This window comes from Amphiura filiformis, chromosome 13 (genome assembly GCF_039555335.1).
Source record: "Amphiura filiformis chromosome 13, Afil_fr2py, whole genome shotgun sequence".
NCBI classification, from domain to species: Eukaryota; Metazoa; Echinodermata; class Ophiuroidea; order Amphilepidida; family Amphiuridae; genus Amphiura; species Amphiura filiformis.
Window position 1 is genome coordinate 27,667,241 of NC_092640.1, and position 10,569 is coordinate 27,677,809.

At 37.3% G+C, this 10,569-nt stretch overlaps 1 protein-coding gene across 1 annotated transcript; it reads right to left on the bottom strand.

The window, feature by feature from the left end:
- Window positions 1-1,630: 1,630 nt before the first annotated feature.
- Window positions 1,631-10,129, bottom strand: LOC140168190 (uncharacterized). The gene is made up of 5 exons (XM_072191519.1): window positions 10,018-10,129; window positions 9,112-9,334; window positions 6,941-7,108; window positions 4,730-4,883; window positions 1,631-2,987 (listed from the first exon to the last, which is right to left on the bottom strand). Exons 2-5 carry the CDS (start codon window positions 9,314-9,316, stop codon window positions 2,921-2,923), a joined length of 594 nt encoding a protein of 197 aa, XP_072047620.1. The 5' UTR covers window positions 9,317-9,334; window positions 10,018-10,129; the 3' UTR covers window positions 1,631-2,920.
- Window positions 10,130-10,569: the final 440 nt, after the last annotated feature.

The window sequence follows — 10,569 nt, forward strand, 5'->3', positions numbered from 1 at the left end:
AATTTCAACACAAAAATTGTGTTAATAATGTTTTAAACTTAAATTGTCAACAGAAAGAGTCAGCTGATCATCAGGTTTTATGTCTTCTTTTAACATGAGTGGAAACAAAGGAACCCGAAGAATGTGCAAAGTTATTGACTTCGGCTAGCATCTTAAATTTAAACTCTGAGTCAAAAATAAGCTTTGTTTCATTAATTAAAAAGAAAGTTGTAAAGTTGTTGTATCTTGTTGGTAAAGTGAAGTTTGCTACTGGTTTTATTATTACCTGTGTTGCGATTCGAAATCCCACAAAGAGTAAGTAAGTTCGTTATTAAATGTGGTAGGCCTCAGTACCCCCTCCAATCCCCAACATAGGCCTACACATGGACTCAATTAAGGCGCGGATTCAGGTGGCTGACGCCCCCCCAAATAAATAAATAAAGAGAAGAGAAGGGAAGAAAGGAGAAAAGAGAAGAGAAATGGAGGAAAGGAGGAGAGAAACTAAATTGCACGTAATTGAGTAGGCCCATGTGTAAATAACCGCACAGTCGGGACGATTGGAAGTAGGTCCTATAGAGGCCTGCGACTAGGCATTGCTTGAAGGCGGGTCCTCGTCCTAAAAGCACGTGAAAATTACTGCGGGTCCGCCGATATGCAGGGCCCCTCACATTTTGCCACCAAAGTCAAAAATTAAGACGGACTCCATAACGACTTCATCGATTTATGCATGCTTTAGTAATTGCCAATCTCAAGTTTTGCAAATTGATTTCGGGCCCTTTTTCTGTTTAAAGCAATTGATTCAAATAGTAGTGTAAAAACAATGCACCGAATGGCTTCAATTCGACCTTCATTTTGCAAATTTTTCAAACTTCTCAGGGGGAACATCCCCTCAGACTCCTCTTGCGTAGTGGATAAACATATGATCATTTTCGCTCTTCTTCCAACATTTGCAAATTTAAGCCCAATTTGCGGTATAGGCTTACAGGAAAACTTGTCCAAGGAAGGTTTCATGGACCATCATTTTACAAATTTGCGGCTTTTTCAAACTAAAATTTTACACACTAGTACCAAAATGGTCCACCAAATCACTTCAATTTAGTCTTCATTTTACCCTCCCTGCGTAATCGATATACAAGTGGCCATTTTCGCTTCTGCTTTCGCCGATTTATGTTTAAAACAATTTATAGGACTACGATAATAGGGAATTCGAAACTTGTCCACGAAAGGCTCTCACAAATTTTCGGCCGCCAAACTAAAATTTTACACTAGTATATAGGCCTTGGCATAATAGTGCCAAAATTGTCCACCAAATCGCTTCAATTAGATCTTCATTTTGCACACGTTTTTTTTTTTTTTTTCTGAGGGGGAACACCTCCTCAGACAACCCCTGCGTCGCGCAAGCAGCTCCGCGGCCATTATTTTTTCATTTTGTTTTATTTTTCTACAAATTCGACCCAAACCCCTGACTGCTCTAGTTCGACAATGGGTACCAAAAGCTGGTATCGCCCATCCCTATGAAGATTGACTACGTACTCTCGCTAAATAAAAATCCCTTAAAAAGGGATGAATAAGCGTCCTTATCAACCAATCAACTTTAAGACAAATAGGTGAAAAACGATGTTTTTTCATAATTTTTTTAATTTCACATGATCCGTGCATATATCGCCTAGCTATAAATGAAAAAATATTTTTTTAGACCAATCAAACCAATATATGGGTGTAGTACGCCCTTAAACGAATATGCGCACAATATTTTAGAGCATGAGCTGAGCCAATCCATGTCAACTCCAGGGATGTGCACCGCAGCACCTCTTTAATTTTTTTCTTTTTCTGTGTTGTGGTAGATATTGATGAGAAAGTAAAATCCTGAAAAATTGAGCTTTTCCCGTGGCATCAATTTGAAATTTAGGGGGGTCAGCGTAAAAAATGTGTCGTAACGCGAAAGACGATGTTTAGAGGTCCATAAATGTATAAAGAGAACCCCCTACAACTTTGAAAACTTCGGGGGGTCAGAACTCCAAAAGTAAAAATAATTTTCAGCAAAATTTGAGGGGATGACCACTGACCAACCAACCCATTTTGTTGATGTGGCTGGAATGACTCATATGTGAGTAGGCAAACCTAACTGATGTTTTTCAAGCAAAGTGATCAAGACCCCAAGCCACTATCTCTCAGAAATGTTGTCCAAGAACATATTTTCAACATACCTGAAGTTGATGGTGGGGCAAAATGTCTGACATTGGTTTTTAGGGGAGTGAAAATGTACAAAAAATGTACAATTGGGGTTTTGCATGTGTAATATCTCAGCTAAAAGTATTCTAATAGGCTCAATATGGGATAAGAGTAATGTCCTAGACTGGCAAAAAAATGGACATTAAAAATATTTTTACTTTTGGAGTTCTGACCCCCCGAAGATGGTCCTGGATGGACGAAGTTGCATTTTGAGGGCCCTATATCTTTTAAAATAAAGGAGTTATAAGTTTTCTGATGCCAGATTTGAATTCTAAACAAAAAAGGACCACAGGATACATACTTTTCAACTTGTAGGGGTTCTCTTTATACATTTATGGACCTCCACCCCCCTATGATGCCACGGGAAAACAAAATAGAGTATGAAGCTCAAATTTTCAGCATTTTACTTTCTCATCAATAGCTACCACCACACAGAAAAAGAAAAAAAATGAAGAGGTGCTGCGGTGCACATCCCTGGAGTTGACATGGAATGGCTCAGCTAAATGACTATATTTTAATAGTTTATTGTGCACATCCAATGAAGTCATTGTTCAGGTCAGGTCAAAAGTTCAAGAGGTCACTTAGCATGCTTAGTGTTACATTCATTACACTTGCTTAAAATATTAATCATAATTTGTATTAAGATTTTACGATTAAGATTACAACAGCTGTCTTCTGGAGAATAAGGCAGAGGAAGCACTTGTTGTTTTCATGCAAAATATATGCTGAAAAAACGAAGCAGAGTGCCACCGACGCGTTTGTAAATAAACATATACCTGCAAAAAGACAAATAGAGAAAAATACAATTTGGTCATGACTTCTCCTAGATTATCTTTAAAACATAAAAGGTCCGTAACCCGATCAACAGCCTCATCCCCCGTTTTTGGTATCACATATTAGATCAATGTTTTATCATAACCATCCTGAAAACAGTCTATTTGTGGTTACCACTTTTATCGAAATTTTACACACCCGTTGGTAGGCAAGGAATGACATCCAGACGTTTCAGAGAGGGTGCTATAACGATATAGACTTAAAACAAAAACAAAAGATAAAAAAAAAATCATAAAATAAAAGAAAAGATGTGCAATGTACATGATATACAGGCAAAGTTTCTTGATCAAAGTACCACGAAAATTATATGCTCTGCTCTTTTTCTCTGTTTGTTTGATTATTTAATTTCTTCATTGTATGCTAGCATGCTAGCACCCATAAGCAGATGAATAAACGCCTGCAAATTGTTCAAAACAAAAATATCAGATTCATTTCCTGAATAAGGATTCCATGTACCATATAAGAGAACATGAATTTAAGGATTCTAATTTTCTGAACATTCACAAAATGGCAAAACAACTCAGGTTGAACCAGGTTTTTAATATTTTTAAGGAGGTTGGCACCAATATAGTACCAGAAACAGTTTTGTGAAAAATCATACATAGGGGAAACTGCGAGAGTATTCGGAACACGCCTCAAATAACATAAGACCGAAGCTGACAAAGCCTCAATTTAGGCATTTACCATGTTTACAAAGACACAGAGAAAGGCATCTGTCATAGGAGATGTAAATAAATCTGCCATAACGGACTGTGTATTTATTTATTTATTATTCATTTCATTCCTATTTAACCTGGGTTAACCTTTCAATGCACTGGCATTGTTCTCCCAAGGTGCCCAGGTGGCACAAAGCCAACATTAAAATACACAAGATACAACATATAAAAATACAGATGGAACAATAATGTACATAGTAAAAAAAACCTAGCATACAGATTTAAAAAGGTAATCGGCAAGAAGAGTGGATCAGGGTCAGGCGGGACACCCGGAGAAGACCCCCAGCCACATGCAGGCCGCAGGACCCCAACCCCGACCAAGGGACTGGTAGGGCCCAGGCTGGTCAGGGAGCAGGGAGACAACAACAGAAATTGATCCTATCCAAGCCCCTAACCAGTCACAGTCAACAGCAGCACCCCATCCAAGGAGAAAGGTCCAGCTATCCACATGCGCCCAGGACACCAACCGGCTGTCCGTCCATACCCGAACACCCATATATTGCCCTGAGAAAGACATTAAAAAATACACATTAATATACATTGCTATAAAAGACAATATTGCACTAGTGCCGAACTATGGGCAAGTCCATACGTGTTAGCAGAAAGTCCATACTTCCACCCACCGGGAATGCCGGTGCCGAGTCGGGGGTCCCTTGTCCCCGCCCGGTCGGGCAAACGCCCATGGCCCAGTAACCATCGCCCCAGGTAAACCACATTGGAAAACTAGGCCTCCAGGGCGAAAAACGACAACGCCAAGACCGTCAGCCACCCGGGCAAGAACCGCAAACCCCCGCAACAACACCGACACCCCAGCAGAATGTAGCAAGGACTTTAAGTCAACACAAATGGGCACACCCATAGTAAGGCCACATGAGAGAGATGCATGTTGAAGAACAGTTGCATAGTACATAATCACATATAAATTAATTAAGTCAGATTTTTCATTGCACCTTGTACCTCAAGCTTACCGAAATGAGTCAATGAGGGCATCGTCCTGGTAGAACTTTCCGATACCATCTTCCCAAACCTTTCCGTTATTCTCACCGAATGCACTAGAATTGAATGTTAACCTATTGATATTGGGATTCCTTCCATAATAATTGATATATTCCTGCTCAACACCTGAAAAAACACATCATGCCAGAAGCATAAAGATTGTTAGAATATTGTGTAAAACATCTATATAATAAAGTTACTATCATATACAATATTTTGTGTTTTCCATAGCGGCGTATCGACCATACGCTACTTGTTACCCAGCAAACACAAAACGTTTTGGATATCATTCTCAAAAGGTTAGGAAAGGTTGTCAGAAAACGTTTAAATGTCGGGTTATAAAATGCATATGATGGGTATAAACTAGAAAATATTTTCATAACATTCAAAAACATTTGTTGACCCCTACTGCAAATATTTTAACATAATGTTATGTTTAGTATTGACAAAATATTTGGCCAAAAATACTTGCAAAAAATATTTTACAATAACATTTTGAAAATATTTAAAAATATTGTTGTAGTGTGTTTTCATACAGAATGTTTTAAAATGTTTTCTTAACATTTGTATAACCCGACATTTAATGTTATCAAAACGTTTTTATCTAAACCAAATCCCAAAATATAATCTGCTTAAAACGTGTTAAAACGTTTTTGTGTTTGCTGGGTATAAACATTTTATAATAGTAAACAAACATATAAATATAGGCAAAAATGAAAAACATTGCATGTCATAGTGGCGTACACCTCGCTATATTCCATATTGACGTATCGGACTGATACGCCACTATGTAATGAAGCCGACGAAAAGTAACGCCACAGGGATTACACGGCAACCAAGGTGACGTAAGGTTGGTGTTTGGTTAGGGTATTGCGTTTTGCGTGTTTTTCATAGTGACCTATAGTTTTGTACTTATTGTTTTTAATGTCTTTATTTCTTTATTTCGTTGGAAAGTTTACGTATAAACCATAGGTTATAAATAGTCATACCTGTAATATTTAGCAAACACTCGAGTATTTTAAAGCAGAAATATTGGCCTATATATTGTGTATAATTTTTTTGGATTTCACAAGGGCGCATTCACATTAGTAAGCCATATCGATATAATGTGGGGAATATTTGTACTTATATTGGTATCACTGGATAGCAGATACTTATAGCTATCAATTGGTATCAAATATAACAGTATAGGACATTAATATAATTTAATATAGAAAATTCGGGGTTTCCAGCTATACAGTACTATAGCAACCTGATTCGTACAGCTAAGTATACGATTCGTCGTTTGGCCAAATTCATTAATCGCACTCAGGCGCGATTCGTCCGAATCAAAATTTCGGTATCTACGCTAGGGAGTAAGATTTACCATTAATATTTGGTGATAAATAAAAGATCACCTGAAACATAATCATATGCATTCAATAACTAAATTTACTCAAATTTGTCGATTCGTCACTCTGCCGAATTCATAACGATATGAACTAAGCAGTGAGCACCCCGTAGACATCGGCCAATGTGAATATATGTGCAAGTGGCATCATCATCGTGTTAATGTTGTTTGTGGAAGAATAGATAGTTTGAAGGTATTCAGTGTCAGACCGGAAATTACCCCAAACCTGTGAACACCCTTAGATACTGGCTAATATAAATGTACATACCGGTGATATGCAAGAGCCGTCGCTGTCCTATCCTACGGATGCACTTTGAGATGAAAAATTTGAACCCTATGTCACCTATGTGACCTATGACCCCAAATCCACAGCAAAATGTTAGTCAATACGGAAGTCGCTGGTGGAAAAATAGCCACTATATCTGTTGCAACGGAAATATGCTCGCAGGACGTCTGACCATTCGGTGACCTTTATGCTTCTTTGAATTACCGTCAAATTTGTGATTTACTAGTCCGACGAGTAGGACCTTTTTTTCTTATCTTAGTTACCAGACTATACTCAGCTCAGACCATGATCACTATCTCACATAGAGCAAGAAAGATGAACAACGAAAGTCCAGTGACCGAGTGAATTTTCGTGGCTAATCTTTCTTGAGCGATCAGAGTCTGAGTATAGTTGGTAACTGAGAAAAAATAGGTCCTATTCGTCGAACTAGCATTTACTAAAAGGAGGTAAAAGTCGCCGCGAAATATTATTTCAAAGTTTGAGGTATTAAGTAATTCAAAGATTTACCTTTTTTACCAAATACAGGTGCGTGTCCATAATTCGCATTTATGCAATCGTCAGCGTATAACTCTTCAACAATGGCCGAAAAATCTGCACCGCTTTCGATCAATTCCGAGAGTCTCGCACCAATTGCATTGATCTCGACTCCAAGGGAAACACTGCCTTTGTTCGGTGCTGAAACGACAAGGCAATAGTTCATTCACATTATATAAAGTTACGAAATATCACGATTTTCATCAATACCTCTTTCTCTTTTTCTTGCAAATACGAGGTTCATTCAAAAAGTTCTACCTCCACCATCCCATCTTTGTTATCTTACGTGCCAGGAAATTGAAATCACCCATGATTATACTCTGAAAGCTTGGCTAAAAAAGTTATTTGCTTAAAATGTGATTTTTGGTTGTTAAGGGGTGGGGTATGAACGTTTGGACAGTATTTATTGTGGGACATTAGAGCACATCAGACATATCGAATTGCATTCTGAATACGAAGAATGTCATTCTGATATCAAATAATTTTGATTTTTTGAAATTCGCAATTTAATACACATTTTATGGCAAATCATTAAAAATTGATATTTTGATATTTAACAGTACTTGAAGTAAATTTTATAAATCTGAATATTTATACTTAAAGTGTATGTAGGTGGGATGAAAAGCCGACGATCAATTTAAAATTTTGACCTTTCGTATTGAAGATATGGATTTTTTTCCCCCAAAACTCAAAAAAAATTAGGTCTTTTTGGGAAAAAAATCCATATCTTCAATATGAAAGGTCAAAATTTTCAATTGACTGTCGGCTTTTCCTCCCTGCTACATACACTTTAAGAATATATCATTAGATTTATATAATTTACTTCGATGACTGTTATATGTCAAAAATTTTTATAATTTGTCATAAAATTTGTATTATATTGTGATTTTCAACAAATGAAAATTATTTGATATAAGAAAGACATGCTTCGTATTCAAAATGCAATTCGATAGGTCTGAGGTGCTCTCATGTCCCACAAAAAATACTGTCGAAACGCAATAAACGCTCATTTTAGATCCCTTAAGATATGTTAGTTAAAGTGAATACAGATTTGATGCGTCGGAAACGGTTTGAAAAGAAAGGCTAATTTTGATTGAAAAGGTTGCCCATATTTAATGTGGAAATCATTACAGATTTATTTCTGAAATGATTAAATTGCTTTATTTTGTTAAATTAAGTTAATCAATATACAATGCTCATTCAAGCATACCAATGCTTGCAGATAGTACAGTTTTACTGGGTATCGTGTCTTTTGCACAACAAAACCGATACATGTTCCGTCTTCCCCTGTGGGGGCGCACTTGAACTCAGAAGGGCATGAATTCAGTTCGGATAATTTCAAAGTATTAGACTCAGACTCACGATGGCTTCAAAGAGGCATCAAAGAAACCTACTATATAGCCGCCTTGGACCCCGATCTCAACCAGGACAAAGGGAGACACGTGCTACCCAGCGTCTACAAGCCGACCATCACGTCATTTGACCCCGGGTTACCCCGTGGGTCACATGACTAGGTGTTTACCGTTCCACCTCACCTTCTGATGAAATCCCATGGATGTGGGATGAAATATCAAGTAAGTCAAATATTTGTTGAGAGAACTGCTTTTAAGCACTTCTCTCAACAAAAAACCTCTGTTTATTACGATTACCCTTCTTTCTTTTTACCCATCGCTTATACGGTTTCAGAGAAATAATGTCGCTGGTTAAAAATACCAAATATATTATAGCTCAACATTGAAAATAGAAGCATTTGAACCAATTGTTCAAGTTTTTTGATAGGTGTGAAGCACTGAAAATCAACACTTTCAAGAAGTCATAAAAGAAATCAGGAACCACTTATTCCTATTTTACATATCAACATTATTTCTTTAATGTGTTAGCAACGCGTACCCAAATTATTTTAGCGAAATCCGGTGATAGTATTAAAAGCTTTCTTTTGTGTAAGAGAGTCTGAGTGGTAGTAGTGGGGTGAAATTACTTTGTATGAGTGCATGACTGTTGGTAAAAAGTGTTATTGATGCCTTAATTAGTTGTTATTAATGTGGCAATTCCGTTTTTACTGTGAGTGCATATTAAAAAAGCATTAATAAACCATTTATCTATCTATCTATCTATCTATCTATCTATCTATCTGTCTAAGTTACCTGTTAATTTTGAACAAGAAATGTTGCTTTTATCATTCTGCTTGTGTTCTTCACACTGCTTAGTGCAGCCCATATGGCGTAGTGTGTCCGAAACCTCAACACATTCATTACAGAGAGCGATACAGTCTACCAATTCGGAGTTTGCAGAGTTGCAATACATGATGAAAATACCAGCAATAAAGACAACTAGTTTCATTATCTTCATTTTGACCTGTAATCGGACCTGTAATACGATGAGATGAATGTGATATTCATGGATTCTTTTAAGGGTTCTTTTAAAACTGCCCCTTTAGTGCTACTTGTTGTGAATTCTATAAATACAAAAATACAGAAATGTAATAGGCTATACGCAGTAGTGAAGGCTAAACTCATCCACGGTTTCAGAGCTTCTGCAGCTGCTTGGAATCCGGGCCGGGCTGTATCTACAGTATTGTTATCTAACAGATTCTTTATGTACAATACCTCGGGGAGGGGCTGTCCGAAACATTTTGTACGGGTATCTATCACGTAGACTTTTGGATTGTGGCTTTCATATAACATACTTTTTGCTGTTTTTACAAAACATCAGTATACCAATTTTGCACAAAAAGCACCAAAATGTGCCCTAATTGCAGGCAGTATAGGACACACGACACGTGCCGTAAGGGTCTGACAAAACTTTCAAAATAGACGGTTGGCAGTAAAAAACAAAAAAATGAAAAACAGCATACGCAAAGTGGGGTACTTTGTCGGACCCAACGGTTATCTTATGACACATGTGTGATTCTATCGAAGAAATCATTCCTCTGTCGAATAAAATCCATTAGTAACGAATAACATTCTGGAAATTATGGTTCATTAAATATGAAAACTGAAAACAGTACAATACACTTCAAAAATCATTTTCTTAATCGCGTCTACACTTACCAACTGTTTTACCGTTGTCGGTCGCGTTAAAATTATATTTGATTTTGACAATTGGGTGTGGCTGTGCTATACAATGAATTGATGTGAAACGCTGTGTAAACGTTGTATGTCGTAGCCACAGATCAAGCGGCTGCGCATTTCAATAATGTATACAACCTCTCCGCGATGACAAAATGCTAATTGGGTGACACTGATAAATTATGTAATAGTTTGATCACGTGTTGTCGATCATCTACATTTAGGGCATATTGATTTTCATAATATTGGTTTGTATACGGATATGCATCATAATGCATGTAACTAAAGGCTAATTAGATGAAAGCTATTTCCACAACTACCCCGAAGTCTATGAACAAGTTCAATTGGTTTGGGAGGACTCAAAAGTCATCGACAGAAAAGCTGACAAGATAGGTGGTTGAAAGAAGCCATCTAGATACGCCGAAAAGAAAAAAAACACTCTAAACAAGGACGAGGGGGCCTGCTCCCTCAACAACATCTTTGAGCAACTCATCACGCCCTCTACGGCGATTCCTGTTGCCTATAAAAGGAAAC

What these genes read in the sequence shown, in the direction of transcription:
- LOC140168190 (XM_072191519.1), bottom strand. Translation starts at nt 9,316, where the DNA reads ATGAAGATAATGAAACTAGTTGTCTTTATTGCTGGTATTTTCATCATG. An exon ending in TTCTTGTTCAAAATTAACAG is followed by an intron (nt 7,109 to 9,111) that starts GTAACTTAGACA and finishes TTGTCGTTTCAG; the next exon opens with CACCGAACAAAGGCAGTGTT. An exon ending in ACCTGTATTTGGTAAAAAAG is followed by an intron (nt 4,884 to 6,940) that starts GTAAATCTTTGA and finishes GTGTTTTTTCAG; the next exon opens with GTGTTGAGCAGGAATATATC.